The sequence below is a fragment of the Rhizomucor pusillus genome (genome assembly GCF_041956525.1).
Source record: "Rhizomucor pusillus strain CBS 183.67 unplaced genomic scaffold VTP01scaffold_1, whole genome shotgun sequence".
Classification (NCBI taxonomy): domain Eukaryota; kingdom Fungi; phylum Mucoromycota; class Mucoromycetes; order Mucorales; family Lichtheimiaceae; genus Rhizomucor; species Rhizomucor pusillus.
Window position 1 is genome coordinate 760,688 of NW_027192143.1, and position 22,097 is coordinate 782,784.

Here is a 22,097-nt window from a genome sequence, read left to right on the forward strand (position 1 = left end):
AGTGTGTGGCCAGGTGGGCACTCTTCACAGTATATGTCTCTCACGGAGAAAAAATTGTCCGTCTGACGCCAGCTTGCGCTATGTGAAACGGATGGGCAAGTTGAGGTTACCAGGTAAACTTTTGTCTAACATTACAGTACAATACAAGACATCGGGAGCATAACAGGCCGGATGCCTTGTCAGAGACAGTGCTAGCACAAAACGCACTTTAATCGGAAATTCTCAAAGAAAAATAAAAATAGTATAGCCGATTTAATAGTATACAGATTGCGGGTAACTGTTTAGGTGTATCGGATTTCATCAATACCTAGACTTCTTCGGACCTGCATGATGGCGACAAATTCCTTAATTGTCTCTTCCAGAATCACAACATTGTTGAGAACCGTGGACAAAGAAATCTCTGTAGACTTGTCCATCTTTCTCGTTTGTGACGGGTTTGCTGCTCTCGGTGCAAAGGTGTCTTCATCATCTTCATCTAGGTCCAAGATAGGCTCTTCGTGTTCCGTAACGAAATTAGAGGGGAATAGCGGCTGAATACGGATACTCTGTGCTCTTCGAGCATGGATTGCTAGAGGAGACAGCGGGTTGGTCAATATAGGATTGGATAGTGTTGGGTATGAGTGCGAGATATGGCTGTTTTGCTGGCCGAGCATTAAAGATCCCGCTGCTGCTGCCATCGCTGCTGCCGCTGCTGTTGTCGACGAGGAGATCGATTTCATAGGCGTAGGCGGTGGAAGGTTGGTTGGCCGCAACACAGATGCGCGTCTTCCAAATACTCCACTCTTTGGCGAAGAAGCGCCGGCTGATGCGACTAGTCCTCCCTGCGTGCTACTAGATACAGCATTGTTTTCGGGTATCGTGGTTGTTGGATGTATAGATCCTCGTCTAACAGATACCGACGCAGTGGGCGATACAGGATGGACATCGACGAACATGAGCCCATTTCGCCGTTCTTGGAGTAATTTATCAAATCCGTCAATTTCTGAGCGATAATAATCGACCTGTTGGGTCAACGTGCGAAACAAGGTAAAAAATGGAGGAAACGACTTGAACTGTGTCGGGTTTGTCATGTGGGTCGAATTACGGTCCAGTCCATAGTCCAAAGATCGGTCATCATCGTCGTCCAGGTCTTCCTGTACCTGACTGTCTTCAAAATGTGCATATATGTCGTGCGCACGGACCCGTAGTTTCTCTGCTGCGTTTCCATTTGCATTCAGAACGAGCACATCGTCCGGGTTCGTACGATCGCTTTCCCTGAAAGCAATCCAGCCTTCCAAGCTGCGGTAGGGGCACATTGCTAATGCCGATATGACGCCAGTCAGTGCCAGGTTAAGTTCAGAAGACTGTGCAAAGAAATGTGATAAAAGGCCGAGCAATATTTGCAGCAATGGATCAGTTGGCAACAAGCGATGTCGAAACAATTTAGCTTTGGATTTGCTGATGCCATAATCGGCAGGACGGTTGAAACTTTTGTTAGCATCTTCGAAGCGTTGCTTATACTTGAAACTTCTGCGTCTTTCGCTTCTTGGTGTTCTGCTGCCTTTTCTTCCTTCCTGGAATCCCACCAGACCTGTCATTTGCTGGTAACAAGTATCACTGTCCATGTACGATTCGATATCCTGCAGATATTCTTCGTAGCCATAAGATAGCACATCCTCGGCATGAGACTCGTCAATGGCTGTGATCAGGGAAAAGTATAGCTCGATTTCGCGGATGTGATGTGATATAATTGTGGATGGTGCTTTCGATCCGATATCAGTTGCACGACGGGTATCGTCTGGGCAAATAGATAAAAGCCGAAGCGAGTAGCGACAGTGCTGGCTGATCAGTGTCCTTAGCAGTTTGAGGGTTGCAATTACCGTGGGTTGGGAGCTTGATTTGAGACGGCTGAAAATAAGATCCTTGAGTGTAAATCTTTCAGCTGCGGTAAAATATGGTGAGCTCTGGAAATTCGCCAGCTCGATACCAGCAAACACATTATTTGAGGAGTTCATGTTCCTGTTTACTGCTTTGTCTTCGCTGCCGCCATTTTCATTATCATCGCTTTCGTCCATTAGAAACCGAACAACAACGTCCGCTAAATCTTCTTGCTGCAGCGTTTGTAATATCAAATCAATATAGCTGATAACCGCAACAGCCGATCCATCAATATCAGAGCACTCGAGTATAGACGGATACAAAATATTCTCCAAGAATATCGTTCTGATACTCTGTAAAAGTCTCAGCGATATTTCTTGGTTTGGACAGCGCGTCAGAACGTCCTGACAGAATTCAAGGAGTTTGAGGAAAGAATCCAATTGATATTTGAACTCTGGAGAGCTGGAAACTTCCACCCCTAGTCCCGAGGGTGCTGTGCGTGGATCGAGGTCTTGCCCTAAGAGATACGATGCTGGATGTGCATTGATCTCTTCTTCGTCCTTGATGACCAACTTTCGTGGTAATTGCGAATACAAAGCTCCCAAGCCGGCCGCCATGATAGTTGCAAAATCAGATTCCAGAATGAATTCTCCAAGCTGATTCGTAGCCATTTCCATTATAAATAGTAGCCCGGTACGCGCAAAATCACCGGCTCTTCCTTCGCGATGGACAAATCGAAGTAGATATGTGAAAAGTAGAAACTCGTATTCCGGTTTCCTCGGTTGTTCTTTTGATGGCAATGAACCATTTAAAGATTCCTCTTGTGATATGGCATCTGTTGTCGGATCGATATGTCTTTGTGGTTTCTGCGGTGTTGTCAACCATTGCTTATCGTGGAAGAAAATATTCAGTAGAGCTGGAAAACCATGTATCTTGGAACAGATGATGTACATCAAGTCCACTAGATCCTCGTGATATACATCACTCAGGCGTTCATCCAAGACGCAAAATCGAAGTAATTTGATCGTCGGTTTGTGTACGGCATTGTGGACCAGGAAGCGATCGTCAAGCAAATCGACCATGTTTGCAATCGTACGTATAGCTTCTCCTCGAATACCAACTGGATAATCCGACTTTTCGCAGACGTTCACAAGGTATTGCAGTACGCCATTCTTCAAAAAGTATTCCATGCATACTCCAGTCGTGTTATCCTCCTGCCTCGCTTCCTCGTCCACGAGCATATCGACCATTTGTCGAAGCTTGCTGGGTATCTCGGTTTGCTGTACGTGCATGTTTGTCTTTCGGTCTTCGACGATAAAGATATTCTGCAAAACAGAACATGTCATTGTCAGCGTGCCCTGAACCGACCTGGATGAGGAGCATAGCTGCAATGCTCCCAAAGCTTCGCAAGTAACTAGATACCTACGTGGACGTAGTCCCAACACTTGTGGAACTTAGCCAGCTGCATGGCGGCTGTAGGTTGTGCTTTTTGAGGAACGATTCGCTTTCTAAATGTCGAAAAATAGTCCATCACGCGGAATGATCATTGGGGCTTGACTTCAGGAACACCGAGTCGTGAATTCCGGGGTTCACAGGAGTTTAGAATTTGATTAATCTCTGCATGACATTTCACATATCACAAGACAAACGCAAAACCATTTGCACTGAGACACTACTACTTTCACCTAGCACCAAGACATTGCTACAGTAGCCTGATTTTTTTTTAATTTGATAGACATTGCAGTGATTCGTCAATTCAAATTCTCTACATATTGCCGAAGCGGTGTAACTTGAAGCAATGAGAATAAATTGAAAAGATCAACAGAGACACACAGTTACGTAGTATCATAGTCCATACTATGCGATTTTCCAGACGCTCCACTTTATATTTCAGTAAATGGAACAGCCTTGGTTAAAGTCTTCATCGCAGATACTCAGTTCTGTGATACTTATATCACTAATCACTTCGTGTATATTTTCCTTTGTATCATCACTGTATGATAGCTGACTGTCGAAAACAATAAGACTAGAGTACAAGCGAAGAAATAGTATTAACATTGATGAGAGAACTTCTTCTCATTAAAAATCATGATTGCGGTGCAAATCATGGAATCCTTGCATGATCCATCCAACTTCCTCTGCGCTTATTTGTACAGAGCATCAAGGAACAGCAGGGATACTATCAATAAATACAATCAACAAATAAGCACTTGTAAGCCTGCTTTGACCGACGAAATCATTCTCATTCAGTTTTATGCGGCACAACTCAATAGCACTGCGATTTGGGTTGGACAGATATATAGTCCTGCTGTCAGCTGAAGTTTACACGAATATTGTTATTATTTTGACCAATATACCTTAGATTGTGCCTTACATACGATTGCTATCTATCCATGAACACTGAGAAATGGCAGCCTACGCTTTTCTTGTAAGCAAAGAATTTGTCCATTTAAGTACAAGATATACGATATATGCATAGCATGGCTCTAGCAATTACATTCGGACCCGAGGGAAACTACGCTAATGTTAGCTAGGTTTTGTCTGTCCGTATTATTGAATATGTAATGGTCTCTTTTCGCATTTATGGGGCATGCATAGCTGAAGTAGCATTGATATATGCGTATAATTATGCAATTCATCTATTGTGTTAAGAGGAGATTGGCAAACGAGGCATAATGAAATTACGAGAGATGTCCGTTTGCGATGTATGCGGAGCATCGTGGCTGAGTTGGTCAATTGATGACGGTCATCGCATAAGGGGCATTCTTTGTCGACATTTTTCTCTTCTTCAGCCGACGTAGAAATGTCTGCAAACAACGATCAGCAGAATCTACCAACAAACAACGTCCGTGGACCAACTTCTGCTCTTACTAGCTTCCTGCGTGTATGTATAGTTGACTTTCAAAACGATGATCTGGTCTCTGTGCTGACATCTCCTCAGGAACTCGGCATTAGGGTTGAGAATCGCAATCGACGGGCAGCTCGAGAAGCTCGCCAGCGACGCCAAGAAGAATCTAGGAACGACAGGGAAGGAACAGAAGAAAACGCAACGGAGAATGAGCAAGAGGCTACTCAGGAACAGTCGAACAACTCTGCAGCTTCGTCTTCCGCAGCAGACGCTGCGACATCGTCAACCGAAACCGTCGGGATTCTGTACACGCCTTATAGAACAAGAGCAGCTGCCCAAAGAGCATCTGCAGCGACAGCAAAAGCCTCTTCAGGAAAGACGGGGTCCTCCTCCAAAAAACGCAAGGCGAAGGGTGATAAGGACGATGATGATGATGACGACGAGGACGACGAGGACGATTGGGATTTACGCCCTGGACCGTCTCGCCGCGCACAACCAGGACGTACGAGAGTGCTCTTTTGTCAAAAATGCAAGAGCAGATTCGCTCGTCCAGCAAATTCCACGCCAGATGTCGAATTAGACAGCGTATGTCCCCGTTGCCTGGCTGGGAAGAACCCCAAACCCAAGAGGAAATCGCCTGCAAAGAAACGTCGAATGCTTCAATCCTCCAGTGATTATTTGCAAGTACCAAGTCTTCAAGATATTTGTATCGAAGTACGTCCAAGAATAACGCTCTGTATTTTAAGCTATAACTGACAACATAACTTAGATCGTGGCGCAATACATTGATGATGTTGAAGCACTTGGTGAAATTAGCTTCAGTAGCATGGATAAAGTAGCCAAGATTATCTGTCGTAACCGGAAACTCACAAATCAAACTGCACGACTCTTCATGGAGCCTCGCGTCATAAATCTCAATTTATACGATTGCACAAGTATGTTTCAGAGCTTTGACAACTGTGAAGCATCGAACTTATCTTGAAATTTAGACGTCGATGAGAATGGCTTAATGAATGTCGCCCACTTCTGCCCAGATTTGCAAACTCTGAGATTAGTTTACTGCGGTCGCATTACATCCAAGGTTATTGATTTCTACGGCGAACGTCTGCATCGTTTACGATCTGTCGAATTTTCGGGACCGTTCCTCGTTACCAAGGAGGCCTGGATCGGCTTCTTTAGAAATATCGGCTCTAGGTTGGAAACGTTCAAGATTACAGACACTGCGAGATTTGATAAGGATTGCCTAGAAGAGCTCGTGAAATGTTGCCCCAATTTCAAGCATCTCAGATTGAAACACCTGTCGAAACTCACGGACGACTGGTTGGAGATAATAGCCAGACTTCGCAAGTTGAAATCTCTCGAATTGGAGTATCCTGATGCGAAACAGCAGCAACCAACGTCCCAGTCAACTATCGATATGCTCAGCAAGATCGGAAACAATTTGAAGGTGTTTGCAATGCGGGGTTGCTCTTTGCTCGATGATGATACCTTGCTAAAAGGATTGCTGCCCTACTGCCCCCAACTGAGCTCGTTATCATTGACCCAATGTGAACTGATTACATCAGAAGGCGTTCAAAAGTTGTTCAAGGGCTGGAAGGAAAAAGAGAAGAGTGGTTTGGATTGCTTGGACCTTTCTCGATGTCTACAAGTTGATGACGAAGCCCTGAAGGAGATTGTTCGACACTCTCACAAGACTTTGAAGTACATCAACTTGCATAGTCTGGACAACATCACAGCAAATGGATTGGAAGTTCTTGCTGGCGCTGGAGAAGGATTCGAAGGAATCGGTTGCACTTCACTCCATCAGGCTAACTTTGGCTTTGTCCGTGCAATGGACAATTTCGTCCTGAAGGAGTTGATCGATAACTGTCCTCATCTCCAAGAGATCCGCGTTCATGGTTGTTACCAGGTAAATAGTGCTTTCAAAATCATGTAATTCGTCTTCTGTACTGACGATACGATTCTTACAGCTGACTGACGACGTCCGTCCGCGTGGCAATCTGCGCATCATTGGAAGAGAGATCCTCTCATAGATTTCAAATTCAAATCGTATACAAATTCGTAGCATTGCTGTACTGTTTTAAAAATCTTCGCTTTATTCAGCTGCGAATCATCGTTAATCTTCCATTTCCTCGTCCATCGATTCCTATGAAATACATATGTTTATATGAATGAAATACATGTATCAACGAGCTATCTTACCTTTGCCAATCTTTCAGCCTCTTCTTTGATATCATTTGGCACGAACTGATGCTTGTACTTTGATTCTGCGCAGATCCAGCTAAGTTCAAGTTCAAAGTCCTTGTCCTTTGCATCGTCATGACAAGTGTAGATGCTATAAATGATAATGATTAATATCTCTTGTCGACTGCTATGGACGGGATGCTTACATTCGAGTGATTTCATTTACTGCTTCACGGACAGTCATGTTGCTAAGGTCAAGTTTCTCGATCTCGGTCTTTGCAACTGACTTTCCTTTGCCTGCCGCGCAACCGTGGTATCCCTGGAATGGAACTTAGAAGATTGTTCGATACGTCGAAATTGATATAAACTCACCCAATATACGCCAGAAGGCTCAATCATGTAAAGTGAAGGTTCTTCGTCTGTCACAGCGGCGACTATAGCGCTGCAGCCAAAGGGACGTACACTGGAGTATAATGTGTATGCGGAAACGTATTGACCTAGACGGTCTGCTATAGTCTTTAAACGCAAACTGAATCAATATTGAATAATATCCACAAACAACAATCTTGAAATCCGCTACCTTTCCTGGAATCGGCTGTCGATAGATATCTCTCCAAGCTTGGGCTTCGTCGCGTGCGCGTTTAACAAGATGTCGACCGTCGGCTATCAGACCGGCAGATGCCTGCAATTGTCCATATGTTTGAGACACCTTTCCTCGCAGCAGCATGGTAACGTCGTTTGCTTACTATTCCAATGTGTAAATCGGCGCTCTGGATACGTCGGTTGGCTCCAGGGACTAGCAGTTTTGACTGGATGAGCTTTTCAACAGCAAGGACGACACCATCCTTCACTCGCAAACCAACAGCGGTCCTGTATATAGTCAGCAACATTGTACTTTCGTAATCGGCGTAATGGTCAAGCATACCCGCTGTTGTCTACCGCTTTATTGGCATACTCTACTTGGAAAACGCGACCGTCAGGGGAATAAGTAGAAACTGAGAGGTCGTACTAAACAAGCAGACCACAAGCACTGGTTAGCAAGTATGAATGCAAACAGTAATGCAATAAACCTTACTCCTGTGCCTATGGATGTCATTTGTGATTTTTCTCGAGAGTATTCAAGTCAGGTTCAAGCCGAGGAATTACGCGGCCCTTTTGCGCGGATAACCCAGACGATGAACGGAGCACTGCGTGACTTTAAAATCGCGAAACTGCAGCAATCGTCCGACTGTTCCTCTTTAACGAAATTGCGATCATGTCTGCAGCATACCGTGGAATGCCAAATCAAGTGGGAGTACCTCCACAATATATGGGAACAACACAAATGAGACCAATGGCTCCTGTTGCTGATCCAGGAGCTATGCACAGAAAGCGGGTACAGAATAAAGTATGACTCTACTCAGAGACAAAATATGAACTAGCATTCACGGTTTTGTCTGCAGGTGCCGCAGCGAGCACCCGGCGAGGACGAAGAGCCTTCTGGAGGTAAGCAAAAGCTCCAGGCCGTGAAGTTTTGCATTGATCTGACGATTCCTGACAGATGAGCTCGATGACATCTCCGCACGCGATATCGCCATGGCGCGTTATAAGCGAAACCACGACTACTTGTCCGAGATATTTACACCATACAGCGCAGCATCCGTTTTACCACCACAGCTCGATAACTCGCATAATAAGGAAGAGATCCAAAGGCAGATAGTACGTGCAGCAACCAATGGCATAATCGAGCCCGAACACTAAAGTAATGCCAATTACTACAGGAAGAACAACAAACACTATTACAAGATACCGAAAATGAAATGGAACAAAATATTAAGAAATTACAAGACAAGGCAAAATCATACTGGAGTTTATTCGAAAAATTGAACACAGCATCCTCAATAGCAGTGAGTAAGACGGGAAAACTAGCCAGTTATCAGAAAATACTTAACAGCTTGTCCGTTAATTGAGGATATGGATGCAGCAAAAACTGCGCTTGCAGAATCTATGAGTGTTGAGCTTGTGAATGATTCTCGATTGTCACATCCTGTTCCAGTACCTGGCTTGCAACAAGAACCAGAGCTGACGCCTGGCGGCCTTTCGTCATATCAACATTCACCCGGACAGCCTCATCATATGCAGCAACATGTAAATATTGATCAATCCCAAGCCAACTCTGCGAACAACAACGAATCAAATGTTCCAAAAGACAATGCAGCACCTGGAGCTTCTGTAAACGCATATCAAGGATATCACGTGTCAAATGGACAAGGTGCTAACGTTGAGAGCAACATGTCAGAGGCGAACAATGATTTCTTTGACGAGATGGTCAACACTGGACAAGACGATGATAACGGAAGCGTCAGTGAATACCTCAACACAGCGGACATGGATTTTGAAATAAGCGAGAAAGAGGGTGGCGATAATGTAGAGGATTCTGGAAACACCGGTGCGGAAGCCAAGAATGAGGGTAACAACGACGATGCGATGAAGCAGTAGGAAATGGACAAATGCATAAATTATGTTATGATTCCATTATTCTGCCAGCAGTTTAATGGGAAAAGAGGAATTACGAGCTGTACCCAGCATTGTATGCTAATAAATTGTGATTATTCGTGTTATCAGGGTCTGCAAACGTCAAGGCACCGTTTGTTGCTGCAGATTTCAAAGCTTCGTAGACTTCTGCTGCCGATTTGAAAGATTGCTTGGACATTAAGCTTGCTGCTATACCTGCAACGTGCGGACTCGCCATACTGAAACCATCAAAGCGAGTGAGATAATCGAGAATATTATTTCGTTTTGTATATATATATATATATATATATAGAAATTACCTGGTTCCATCGAGGCTCCTTGTGCTGTCAGCGCTTCCGATCCATGCGCTCAAGATATCAGAACCAGGTGCGTAAATATCGACGCATGCACCCGTGTTTGAATATGGGGCGACTTGATCTTTGCTGTCTGAAGCTCCAACTGCAAACACATCTGCGTTTGCCGAGGGAGAAAAGTAGCAGGCATCATTTTCGGCATTGCCAGCGGAAGCGAAGACAGGAATGTTATAGTCGCGGACAAGTTTTGACAGGGCTTCATCGATGATACGCGATTTGGGTCCACTCAGAGACAGGTTGACGACAGTTTTACCAGCGGTGTGGTTCTTGATAATCTCAGAGATACCCTTCATGAGGACACTTGTTGACCCATCACCGTGTTGGTTGAGAATCTTGACAGAGCGAATGTTTGCAGCCTTGGCGACGCCGTTGACCTTACCAGCGATCTTGCTGGCCACGTGGGTACCTAAACCGATAGTGAACAATAGAATCGATGCTTTCAGTTTTCTGGTTGGTGTTTCTATACAAACCATGGCCACCCATATCATTGTCGTCTTCTTGCTCAACGAGATTCGCAACAGTAACAGCACGACCTCCAAAGTCACTATGGCCCGTATATACGCCGGTATCCAATACAAAGACGTCAACGCCTTGCCTGTTTAAATTTCAATTAAACTTGATTTGCAGCAATGTAATAAGTCAAACTTACCCAGCTGTTTCGTCGTATGAATACGATTCGAAATCTCCAAGTAGTCTCTGATTGATCCGCGATAATCCCCAGTTCGGGCATGCTTCTACCTTTATATCCCTTTTCTCTAGCTGCTTTTGCTCTACGAGCTTCAATTCGTCTTCGGGATGCACTTGGTCGTGGTAAGGCGGGATCAACGTGGCCTTGTACACTTGATTGACTTCGACGTAATCGATATCTTCTTCGCCATGCAGCAACTCAATAAATGCGCTGTCTGGGAAGTTACCAGCCAAGGCCACAAAGTCTGGACCAATATCGATAGCATCCAGAGAGAGCTGACGCTCGAAGCTTGCTGCATACACAGAGTCATCATCTTCCATCTGCGTATTACCCTGTTCATCGTCGTCGTCATCGTAGTCTGCAGCTTCTATTTCATCCTGCTCATCCTCATCCTCGTCTTCATCTTCTCGCTTCGAATTCTTAGATGACTTTGGCTTCTTTAGCTTTGTAGTGAGGATGTATTCGCGGTGCTTGGTAGCAATGAAATCACGAGCTTGTATTGTTTCAGCAATTAGCAATCAATTATTAGCTGCAGGGTGCATTCTAACATTTCCTTACCGAACTTGCTCGTCATGTTTGAAGGTTGGCGTTTAAACTTGATTATATGTGTGGGAGCATCTCTGCTATGGCCGTCGGGGATGTTTGCAGCAGCGGCAGCGGCTATTGCACCGAGACTTCCAAGTATGAGCAAGGTAGCTTTCATCCTTTCTACGCGTGTGTGTGTATAGAATGCGAAAGAATAATCTAGTTTTAAATGAATTTTTTCTCCCTCTATATTGATAAGCTCATGTCATGTCTCGCAGAATGCCCGCAACCACACTCCAAACAAGCAAACGTAGAACATTGTCTACTAATGCCATCCAAAATTCGTTGTTTGTTTGCAACGCAGTTTGTGGCGAATACCTAATTACTTTATTAGAGTGTAGCACGTTCTAGCGGATAGAATATCATTGGCGGTAATTTAAACAGGTAGAAATAACGGCAGAAAAATATAAGGGGTTAGGCGAATTAGGAAAAATTACACTTATCAGTGTCCTAGCCAAAAAAAAGTTATTCTTGCTTCAATAGGTTCAATACCCTTCCAATGCTCTTTGCTTTTCCTTCCATGAAGAGAATCTGAGCGTCAGTTCGCAAATATTCTGGCTTGTCCATGAAACGGAAAATACAACGCCCTTGATTCCCCGAGGTTATCAAATGCTTGTTGTTGTTTGGATCGCCTCCTTCTGAACCCGGACCAAAATCGCGAGAACCGACACATCCATCCTTCTCTGACGTAGTAGAGAGGATGGAAATAACACGAGCTCTCTGACGCACGGATCCAGAATGTATGATGCCACATGTGCCAACCGTAAGACCGCTTGGATGATAGAGGACACTAACGTCAGCTTCAAATTCATAATAGCACATTGGATTCTCCGTCCCCAAAAGAACCATGCCACGATGCAAAATCCGGTGATCAAGCTGGTCACCCTTGATAGCTAGCGTTGCCGCCTGTCCACAATGTATATATCGTGCTTGGACACGGTGTCGGTGAATAGAGGTCACGGTGACGGGTATAAAGCTTCCACGAGAATCTGGACCCAAATGATACGTCCTGCTGGACTCTTCACTTTCGACATTGATTCTACCACGTCGAAGCACACCTCCTACAACAGAGCCGACGTCTACGCAATATGAAAAAGTTAACAATCACCTAACTAGCATCAAACAAGATTCCCTACCAGGCAGAAAATAAACTTCTTCGATTTGAAACTCTACCGGCTCCTCCAGTAAATCATCATAGTGCTTGAACGGTCTTGTCAAAAAATTGAAGAACTTGCCAAGACGGTCGATATTTGTGCCGGATACACTTGAGACCAAGAAGATAGGAATTTCAGGCCCTCTGTGTGCTAAACGGGAGGCGCACGATATGTAGTCATTGTCGCTTTGAATTATCAATGGCACTTTATCTATGCCAGGGGCCCTGAGCAGAGTAAACAGCTTGCCAAGTGTGCGTCGAAGCTGCTCGTCGGATGCAGCATCAATCTTTGTAATCACAACGAAAAGCGGGACATCGAGCATCAAGGCCAACGAGAAGTGTTCGCGAGCCATGTCAGAGACCCGCCCCGAGTTTCCAGATAGGACCAGACATGCATAGTCGGGAGCATATCCGCTCATACCCGATATCGTAGTACGCAAATATTTGGAGTAACCGCATGTATCCAAAAATGTAACTATTTTGCTGCTCATTTCGCAGATATCTTCCCAGGTACTGACGTGGGTAGTGGCATAGTTGATCATGACACCTTGTGAGTCATAGCCGATAATTTCATGGGATATGGAGGAGGTCCTGCCGGACTCAATTTCATGCCGATGGCGCAGCAAATTCAACCGTGCACGGCCTCGTCCATTGTCCTTGATGCCATGTGTGATACTGCCCAGCAGTGTCGATTTGCCCTCACCGTGGCCACCGACAATAGCAATGCGAATATCTGTGAAACGTTCCTGGTCTTCCGAAGGGCGCTGTCTCACGAGAGCTTCCAGTACTTTGCGACCAGGTTTAGCCTTGCCAAATGCATTCTCAAGTTGATCAAGCGGTATCTCACGAATAACTGAGACATCTGCATCCAAAGCATTTGCCATACGTCGCAATGTGGCCATCGACGCAGACATGTCTTCTGGCGATAGACCTAGTGACAACATATACTTATGTTGATATGACTATCTACCAGGTCCAAATAAAAGTGTATACAACATACCGACAAAAGTACCATTGTCGTCGACCCCTAATTCATATCTGGCCTCGCCGTTGCCCTCCGATAGTCTATTAATGACAACGTTAGTTGGCAATATGATAAAATATCACATAGTCGTTTGTTGCGAACCTCCACTTTAGCTGTGTAATTAAATGATCAAGGCGGTCTAGTGAGGGGTCTACTAACTTCAGCTAAAAAGCCAAGAGTTAATTGTCGACACAGATGCATACACAAGAGTGCACTGACCTTGTACTCCACATTGCCTTCATCGTCGATTTCAGGTGGAAGTGCACCTAGTTCACGAACCCTGTCCCATATCGAACTGTTTTCCTTATGTGTTTCCTCTGTGCGCATGATTTATGGTCCATGCTATTGATGTAACAAAATGGAGGAGAAATAGGGAGTTGTCTTCTGAAAAGAAGGATGGAAAGAAAGGTTTAAAGGATCGACAATCTCAATGCCGACGAGCTAATTATTTAAAGCAAGAAACCCAGCTATGTTCTGTGCCTTTTCTCTCACTTGACATGCTCCACCATGAGTGGCGCGACAACATCCACTGCATACTCGAAACTCGTTCAAATCGCTCTCTGCATTACGTTTGCACTCGTATTTTTGGCTTCCATATGTCGATATATACTATGTAACTTATCTCTATGCGCTTTGCACGTGCACTGATGAGAGCTAAACGCTTTACTCTGCAGATCCAAACGACCGAAGTCGCTGCAAGTCTATGCTTAATGATGGGTGGTGGCTGGACCCGAGCAAACACAACAAATGGCAGCCTGCTGGCTGCATAATGCATACCTACGACGCCTCGCAGACAGCGGTGTGTTTAAACCATTCTCGAGTTCTATATGTCGGCGACTCGATAGCGAGAACGCAATTCTTCTCATTTGTGAAAATGATCCGCCCCGACGCAGATACCACTGGCGAAAAACACTCTGATAGACTTTACAAATTTAACGATTTGCAGCTGACACTCGAGTTTTGGTGGGATCCGTACCTGAATACAACTCGAACGAGCGATATGCTCAAGACGATCAACCCGGCGACCCAGCCTAGCTTGCTGGTTATGGGTACCGGTGCTTGGTACATGCGTTACCTAGATGAAAATTACAAAGAAGATTGGCAGGATGCTATGGATCGAGTATTCGATGCCGTTCAGCGATCTAGCCGAGTGGCCGATGCTGTCATTCTTTCTCCCGTGGAAGTTCCAAAATATGAACTTTTATCACCAGATCGACAACGAACAATGTCTATCGAAAGAGTTGATAGCATGAACACTTATCTAAAGAACAGACAAGAGTCCCTTAATGCCTTGACACCGCTCGTTATACCTTTTGTATGGAACAAAATGACATACGGTATTGACGACATTACCGAAGATGGCCTGCATTTCGATACACCAACGACGACTTCGCAAGTCCAGCTTGCACTGAATTATCGATGCAACAATCAGCTTCCCAAACATTTTCCTCTGGACAGCACTTGCTGCTTCCAATATCCTGTACCGAAATGGTACCAAGCTATCTATTTTGTATTTTTCCTCGCATGGGTACCTATAGGCCTCTATGTTATTAGCAGCGGTAGGTTAAACGGAATCGAAAATTTACAAGATACTGGAACTGAGCGGGCGGCGCTTAGAAAAAGGTCTATTGGCTGTGGCCAGACGAATCTTCCCTAGCGAAAAGGTGTTGGATGCCCTATTCATATTTGGATTGGGTGTAATTTACATGTATTTCGGGGATCGCACTCAAATTTTCGGCAAGGCCCAAAAGAACTTTGATTCCATTGCATTTGGAGCCTTGTGTCTAGCAACGCTCGCGGCGGGCATTTTGACCCTCAAATCTAAACGGGAAGGCGATCAAGGTTTCCTCAACCGAGACCAGACTGATGAGTGGAAAGGATGGATGCAAATAATCATCCTCATATATCATTTCCTTGGCGCATCTTCAATATCCGGCATTTACAACCCTATACGTATTCTTGTGGCGGCTTATTTGTTCCAAACTGGTTACGGGCACTTCTTCTTCTTTTACAAAAAGGCAGATTTTGGCCTGTCGCGGGTATTAAATGTGATGGTGCGCCTGAATCTGCTCACATTTGTCCTGCAGTACGTGATGGACACGGATTATCTTAGCTACTACTTCACTCCGCTGGTGTCCTTCTGGTTCCTTATCATATGGATTACAATGTATGCTGGACATCGAGCAAACACAACGCCCTGGTTCTTGCTCGGAAAAATTGCAGCTGCGGCCGTCGCCACAACGATCTTGATCCACGCTCCTGGAGTTCTCGAGGACATATTCAGCGTGTTACGTTTGCTTTTCAATGTGGATTGGAACGCAGCAGAGTGGCGGTTCCGTCTTGGATTGGATGCATGGATCGTGTACATTGGTATGCTGTTTGCCTACGGCACGATCAAGTTTACGGAACACAGGCTCCAAGAGCATCCGTCATATGCCAAGGCAAAGAAACTGACGCTGATCGCATCGGTGGTAGCCATGGCAGGCTACTTTTTGTTTGAACTTTCCTGTGAAAACAAGATTGTCTACAACCATTATCATCCGTATATTTCCTGGATCCCCATCTTGGCATTCATTGCGCTCCGAAACGCAACAGTCAAGGCTCGCAACACCTCTTCCAAGTTTTTCATATTCTTTGGTCGCATATCTCTCGAAACGTTCATTGGACAGTTCCATATGTGGCTCGCTGGCGATACCAAGGGACTGCTCGTGGTGCTCGCACACCCAAGCGCAGCGCAAGGCATCGGATGGTGGTTGAATTTTATAGTGTCCAGTGCGCTGTTTGTATTCGTCAGTTACCATCTCAGTCAGAGCACCGGTACCATGACAAAGTGGATATGCTCTGCGCTTTGCAGCCAAGGCGAAAACAATGCCAGACCAAATCAACGAGAATATCAAGCAGTACCACTCCTGCCAACGTCAACCCGGGAAGCTACGGCAGATACTCAAGAGGATGTTCCAAAAAATAATCAGGAAGAGGTAGCCGAAACGGAAGCAACTCGTCAGGAAGGAATCGAAGATTGGGCAGAAGAGCGGGGTGGCCAAGCACCGATATTAGATAAATTGTGGAATCTTCGTCTAGATGCTCGCATCAAGGTCACTGTGATCGTTGTTTCTATCGGCCTAGTCAATCGATTTTGCTGACTTATAAATACATCTTGCAAACGACTTAACATCGCAAAACCTATATGGAAAAGTGACATTGTCAGGCATATGCTATATATGCTCTTATTGATGGTAGAATTCCTTCAAGTCTATCAATGCTCTAACTCTTTTTCCTTCTTTTTTTTTTCATGTACATTAATACAAGAGATGTTGACAATATTCCAATATATACATGAAATTTATATTCAATGGACACAGGGAGAAATGGAATGACAAAGAAATGCTACAATTATGAACAATAACTGCGCAAAACAGATAGGGCAGAAAGGGGGCAAGAATTACGGGTCACAAGAAGAAGGGTGTTTCTTCCTCTTTTTCCGTCTTCCAACGCAATTTATAAGCGCTGTCTTGACCTCCATCATTGTAAATGGTTTGCTGATGAAATCGTTCATACCGGCATTGATACATATTTCTCGATCTGTGCTTGATGCAGACGCTGTAAGAGCTATGATGTAGACCTCGTTGACGTTGAGCAAACGTTGGTGCGATTTTGACTCGGTGTCCTTGGATTCCAGCGCCTTTTCTCTTTCTGAAATGATCGATCGTGTAGCTTCCAAACCATCCATTTCAGGCATATATAGATCCATCTACAGTGACTGAGTGTCAGGATCCCCACTTTATACAATAAATCGGTCGCATAGTAGTTACTTACAAATATTACATCAAATTTGTGTTGCTGCATGAGCTCTAGCACCTCACGGCCATTACTGGCGAGCTGTACATCGTGGTAACCGAGTCTTCGGAGTATGCTAACGGCTATCTTTTGATTCACTGTGGAGTGATCACAGTTAGCGAAAGTAGTATACACATATCAATGCAAGACCCCTTACATATATTATCTTCAGCTAATAGAATTTTCACTGGGTACTGGAGTGCAATGTTTTCATCGGGTCGTGAACACGGTTTGCGGTTTTGTTGTTGGAGTCGCTGAGAGTTGACTTCTGCTGCGTTGAGCCGGTCATTTATGTTACCATCCTTAGTGTTTGTACAGACTGTAGAATTTGACGAGGGAGAAGAATCAACAGCCATGGCATTTTCGCTAACGTGTGTGGTAGTATCAACAGCCATTCCGTTGGCTAATCCTTCTGCTTGCGTTGGTTTCTGGATAGCATCGGGCGAAGATTGTATGGTGTCTGTCGCAGGAAGGGTATCATTGATATTATACGACGTCGTATCGGCTTCGTCCGGGTTAGCAGGTGGCGACAAGGATGTATTGCTGCAAACCTCGCTCTGTGCAGCAACAGACTCGGGAGTTGCAATAGTCAACGGCAGAGTAAGCGCGAAACGGGATCCTTTGCCTTCTTCTGACTCTACCCACAAACATCCGCCCATTCTGTTGACGAGGGTGCTGGAAATAGCCAAACCAAGTCCTGTACCGCCATATTGTCTTGCTGTCGATACATCCAGTTGAGAGAATGATTTAAATAGCAAAGGTAGACGTTCAGCCGGGATCCCAATGCCGGTATCTGTAACCGAAATCTCCAGCACGGCTCTAGGAGACGGTTGATCGCTATCTGTCGTACTAGTTGAATCACCATCGTTCAAGCTGTCCGCTCTCGACCACATTGTCTCTATCTTTGCTTCGTATCGCTGCTTGTAGGTCATTTGTGTCGGTTGCCAGCTGGACGCAGCGATCGGAGTGGGTAGACACTTTTTGATGCTAACCCGGATGCCGCCTTGTTTTGTAAACTGTAATAGATGGAGATAACTCAGAAAATATTCTTGTCGTTCTAGCACACGTAACTTAATAGTTACCTTGACTGCATTGGAGCACAGATTCAAGACGATCTGTGTCAAGCGCATAGTGTCTCCTAGCAGCATATCAGGTACGTTGTCGTCGATCCTCCATATCAGTGGCAAAATGTTTTCGTATCTTCCGCCAGTTAGAGGTGAAGAAATCAGGCCAGAACTCTTCAACTTTTCAATTGTTTCCTGCAGCGGAGTGCGATCATCTAGTGTCACGGGACATTCAACCAGCTGAACATTCTTATCGTGCTGAGTCATTGCAGCTTGATGCCGTGCCATATTAAGTGCATCTAACGACAGATACGAACGTCAAAGCTTACGTTTTTCCTGCGAATTACAAACATATTACTTGCCTTTCATGCATTTTCGAAGGCTGAAAACTCGTCGCTCAAGCTTGAATTTGGGATCATGGTTGATCTTTGAAATATCCAAAATGTCGTTGATAACCTATGTATCAAGCGGGGTTACAACAATGACACTTGTCAGCTACCTGGAAGTATGAATTCTGCATACCGTCAGCAAGTGGTGTCCGCTGGTCTGGATAACTTCCAAGTGTTCAGTCTGCTCTTCGTTAAATGAAGCGCGTTCTTGGAGAAGAAGGTCTGTTAAAGCAATGACTGCGTTCATTGGAGTTCTAAGCAGGTTTGTGTCAATGCCGTATTTACAATTACTTTTATTTTTCCACTCTGTACCTTATTTCGTGGCTCATATCAGCCAGGAACTTGATTTTACTTTCTGCATCAAGTCTGGCTTCGTCCTTGGCTTTCATGAGCCGTTCCTTTTCACAAAGCTGGTCTAGTTCCCTCATAGTTCGTGGCTTTAGAGCATCAACGATGCCAAAACTTTCCTCTAAGGCTTGACTGTTGACTATGCAAAATGCCCCGAGAGTGTCACCATTTTGTGCTTCCAAACGAACTCCAACGAAATTGGTGATTTTTGGATGTCCCGGGATTTTAAGGTCTGTTCCACTTGGAAGATAGCATGCAGGTTCGTCGAGGAGCTTTGTATACGGTGATTCGGCCATTGTTGCGATAAACATGCCCGGTTGCAAACTAACACAAAACATGGTTGTGAGTCTCCAGTCACGCAAACAGAACAAGAAGTACTTGCGTGAAATTAGAGGGTGAAGAGGAAGTGTAAGCGTAACGAACGATGTGAACATATTGTTCTTTTAGTGGTTGTTTGCCGTTGTCCGGTTTTTTGTTTACGAAGAAACTGGGATATGCATTGTCTGTCATCAACGTAGCATGCTGTCTACCGCTGCCGTTGTCAACGCTGTCAAAAACATGGTGCTGGTTTTGCTTGAAGTACTCTTCTTTGGGAACAGTTTGTAGTATCAAAACTAGCTCTGCTTTGGTTGCCGAAGCGACTTGCTGCACTGTTTCTCGTAAATATTGATCGCCGGTGAAAGAAAACGTTTTGAGATATATTGTTTGTAGACTTTGCGAGGCAACGGAAAGACGCGTGTCCTTCCGTTTACCTGAAGTGGGTTCAAGGTCTGCGTGCGGTATAGGCGTCGTGGGTATACTCATCTCAAGGTGCACAAGCAGTTGATTAGCTTGCCCATCAGAGTAGCTGAGAAGTTGGAGTGTAGAAAGCTCGAAAAAGAAGTTGCTTTTTTCATTGATGTTCCCGCGCCGAAACACGACACACTTTTCGTCTTACAGCACAGGACGAAAAAAAAAAAATGCGCCATTTTGTGTCACCAGCTTCTAATCCACAGAAAAAAATAACAATCTACAGAAAACAAGCTAGCTATGCCTTGCTATCGCTGTTGAGGAGCCCCTTGCGTTCATTTGGTGGTACAATACGTCCGTCAGCTTGGAACCAGAGCCGAGTAGCGAACTTTTCTTGCAGCTCTGAGACGAGAATGGAACCGTTCGTACTTGGACGACTTTCCCAATTGATAGTCTCGTCCCATTTTCCCGAAAAAAGTCCATTGATGAACTCATCCCACTCGTTGTTTGTGAATGTCAGATGGATCTTGGAACCGCTTAGCTCCTTCGTGATCAAGAGCACACCCTGACCGACCACTTTGGTTAGCTGCATCATCCGCTCGCCGACAACAATGTTTCTGCGAAACGCTGCCCAGTTTGTATCCATCAAAAGAGGCTCGATCCATGGACGATATGCTTTCATGTTTGCATTCCGTTCTTTGTCTCGGTCCTTTTCTGTGGCATTCTTATCGTTCCATTCAGGTACCTTCGACACCTCCTTGGGGAACAGCACCGCAAATGTTCGCTGGAACTGCTCAAAGGCAAGGTACAGCCTAAAGTAGTCCGTGTTGTAGTAGATGCCGTTTTGGTTCATACCATTATCCAAATGAGGTTTCATATTCGAGTGACTGGTCAAAATTTCCAGGGCGGGTCTCAGTAGCTCGCCTTTCCTTTCTGGAGATAGTGTGTCTTCAGGCTCTTGCGGAAGAGGTGCCTGGTCTATTGCAAGCGAATAATCCTCGGGTAACCGCGACGCTTTCTCTTCCAAATCAGCCATGGTGATGATACGTAAACGATTGATAATATCATCCCCTAGATAGAAGAATTGTTCTTAGACATACGTTTCACGTTTTTTTGCTTGGGAGAAACTTACGGCGTTGCTCGAATTCGCCGTGTCTGTGGGGTATCTTTGGTTTCTTGGTAGGAAGCGGTATCGGGCTTAAAAGCTCTGCATGTTGGTCGGTATGTTGACGTTTTCGCTTGCGCATGAGAGATGCATGTGTCAGCACACCGTGTTCTGCGTATCTTTGGAGTAAGACGGGCTCTCGGGCTATCCGTCCATCCTGGTAATAGAATCCTCGCTGTTTGGGCTCGGCTACAATGTCACCGTTTTCAAGCGATTTGTCGGCCGACTGGGATAGAGGATAGTTGCCGTTATTGTGGGTTGACCGCACAGCAGACGAAGTAAAATGCCGGAAATGAGTATACGGTCGCACAGTGTAAGCATCAGTGGAGACTTCATCCGAAGAAGAGTGAGCTCTCTCTGAAGTCGATGACGTCGGTGCTGCTGTTGTTGTTGTTGCTGCTGTGGCCGCTGCTGCTGCTGCCGTAGCAGCAGGATCAGATGTGGTGGTTGGATCGATAACGTATGGCAGAGACAGCATTCTTGGTAGCGGCGATGCAGAAGAGCCAGAAGAGCTGGATGATATCATGGAAGATGAGTCAGGCCATCTGTGTAGTTCTGCTGCTACTGCTGGATCATCATGCCTGTGATGACCATCAAAAGCGGTGGTATCAGTCTTCTGTGGGCAGCAGGCTGTGCACGGTGGTAGCTGTACGACACTAACTCCCGCTACGGGGTCTGTATCATCTGCAAAATACAACCTCGTTTCATGCAACGGTCGATAAAACTTGACATGATCACCGAGAGCATAAGAGATGCAAAAGAAGAGCCGAGAAAGTCGTTCAGAATCCCGTCGTCTCCTCATGACCTGCCGCACAATTCGAAACAAATCAAGCAGATCCTCGTCGGATAGAATGTCTTCGGCTTGAGGTTTATAAAGCCGCGAGGGCGCATTTCTGAGCGAACATTGCTCGCCCTGGCGTCTTGCAGTAGCTTCCATCGATGTATTAAAACGAGGTACTGGGAGAGCGGGCGTGTGAGCTCTTTGATAAGCTTTTTGAAGCGGAGCACTCGTCCTTGTGGAACTACGTAGATACGAGTTCGTGAGAAAGCCAGTGCCCAATATGGATCGTTTCCAATCTCTAGCAGCATCTTGAGACTTGCTTCAAAGCTGCGCCTTTTATGCAGGTATCCCGCTGCATTTGCAGCTGTATAACTGACGGTAGGCAATATATCCAGTCAAGAAAGCCATTAATCAGCGAAGTCGTGCTGTAATACAGTGAATCGTGTTTAATCTGGACAGCTAGTCAGATTTTGGGACGAAATCTGAGACATTTTGAGCAGTTCTTTTGAAAAATTAATTTGAGTGCTAAAAGCACCCGTCCACTGTCCACTAGCTCGGGACGGCGAATGCTTTTTTGC

The 22,097-nt window shown here is 45.2% G+C and overlaps 9 protein-coding genes across 9 annotated transcripts; 3 read left to right on the forward strand and 6 right to left on the reverse strand.

The window, feature by feature from the left end:
* Positions 1-281: 281 nt before the first annotated feature.
* Positions 282-3,388, reverse strand: VTP01DRAFT_337 (uncharacterized protein; the record flags this gene model as incomplete). The annotated part of the gene is made up of 2 exons (XM_069381933.1): positions 282-3,182; positions 3,284-3,388. The coding sequence occupies 2 exons, from the start codon at positions 3,386-3,388 to the stop codon at positions 282-284; spliced, it is 3,006 nt and encodes a 1,001-aa protein (XP_069244757.1).
* A 1,272-nt stretch (positions 3,389-4,660) lies between these two features.
* Positions 4,661-6,738, forward strand: VTP01DRAFT_338 (uncharacterized protein; the record flags this gene model as incomplete). The annotated part of the gene is made up of 5 exons (XM_069381944.1): positions 4,661-4,741; positions 4,799-5,419; positions 5,475-5,640; positions 5,695-6,614; positions 6,676-6,738. 5 exons carry the CDS (start codon positions 4,661-4,663, stop codon positions 6,736-6,738), a joined length of 1,851 nt encoding a protein of 616 aa, XP_069244758.1.
* An 83-nt stretch (positions 6,739-6,821) lies between these two features.
* On the reverse strand, positions 6,822-7,985 carry VTP01DRAFT_339 (uncharacterized protein; the record flags this gene model as incomplete). Its single annotated transcript, XM_069381955.1, has 8 exons — positions 6,822-6,851; positions 6,908-7,040; positions 7,096-7,208; positions 7,262-7,405; positions 7,470-7,571; positions 7,636-7,759; positions 7,815-7,897; positions 7,965-7,985. The coding sequence occupies 8 exons, from the start codon at positions 7,983-7,985 to the stop codon at positions 6,822-6,824; spliced, it is 750 nt and encodes a 249-aa protein (XP_069244759.1).
* Positions 7,986-8,144: 159 nt separating this feature from the next.
* Positions 8,145-9,367, forward strand: VTP01DRAFT_340 (uncharacterized protein; the record flags this gene model as incomplete). The annotated part of the gene is made up of 5 exons (XM_069381967.1): positions 8,145-8,276; positions 8,332-8,374; positions 8,430-8,587; positions 8,650-8,775; positions 8,840-9,367. The coding sequence occupies 5 exons, from the start codon at positions 8,145-8,147 to the stop codon at positions 9,365-9,367; spliced, it is 987 nt and encodes a 328-aa protein (XP_069244760.1).
* Positions 9,368-9,437: 70 nt separating this feature from the next.
* Positions 9,438-11,147, reverse strand: VTP01DRAFT_341 (uncharacterized protein; the record flags this gene model as incomplete). Its single annotated transcript, XM_069381978.1, has 5 exons — positions 9,438-9,621; positions 9,703-10,162; positions 10,227-10,351; positions 10,406-10,937; positions 11,003-11,147. The coding sequence occupies 5 exons, from the start codon at positions 11,145-11,147 to the stop codon at positions 9,438-9,440; spliced, it is 1,446 nt and encodes a 481-aa protein (XP_069244761.1).
* A 347-nt stretch (positions 11,148-11,494) lies between these two features.
* Positions 11,495-13,533, reverse strand: VTP01DRAFT_342 (uncharacterized protein; the record flags this gene model as incomplete). Its single annotated transcript, XM_069381989.1, has 5 exons — positions 11,495-12,108; positions 12,166-13,113; positions 13,183-13,247; positions 13,309-13,370; positions 13,426-13,533. The coding sequence occupies 5 exons, from the start codon at positions 13,531-13,533 to the stop codon at positions 11,495-11,497; spliced, it is 1,797 nt and encodes a 598-aa protein (XP_069244762.1).
* A 180-nt stretch (positions 13,534-13,713) lies between these two features.
* VTP01DRAFT_343 (uncharacterized protein) lies at positions 13,714-16,349 on the forward strand (the record flags this gene model as incomplete). The annotated part of the gene is made up of 3 exons (XM_069382000.1): positions 13,714-13,819; positions 13,881-14,765; positions 14,824-16,349. The coding sequence occupies 3 exons, from the start codon at positions 13,714-13,716 to the stop codon at positions 16,347-16,349; spliced, it is 2,517 nt and encodes an 838-aa protein (XP_069244763.1).
* Positions 16,350-16,648: 299 nt separating this feature from the next.
* VTP01DRAFT_344 (uncharacterized protein) lies at positions 16,649-19,648 on the reverse strand (the record flags this gene model as incomplete). The annotated part of the gene is made up of 8 exons (XM_069382011.1): positions 16,649-16,957; positions 17,023-17,141; positions 17,201-18,059; positions 18,126-18,406; positions 18,470-18,563; positions 18,630-18,750; positions 18,809-19,168; positions 19,227-19,648. The coding sequence occupies 8 exons, from the start codon at positions 19,646-19,648 to the stop codon at positions 16,649-16,651; spliced, it is 2,565 nt and encodes an 854-aa protein (XP_069244764.1).
* A 223-nt stretch (positions 19,649-19,871) lies between these two features.
* On the reverse strand, positions 19,872-21,675 carry VTP01DRAFT_345 (uncharacterized protein; the record flags this gene model as incomplete). The annotated part of the gene is made up of 2 exons (XM_069382022.1): positions 19,872-20,644; positions 20,706-21,675. 2 exons carry the CDS (start codon positions 21,673-21,675, stop codon positions 19,872-19,874), a joined length of 1,743 nt encoding a protein of 580 aa, XP_069244765.1.
* Between the last annotated feature and the right edge of the window lie 422 nt (positions 21,676-22,097).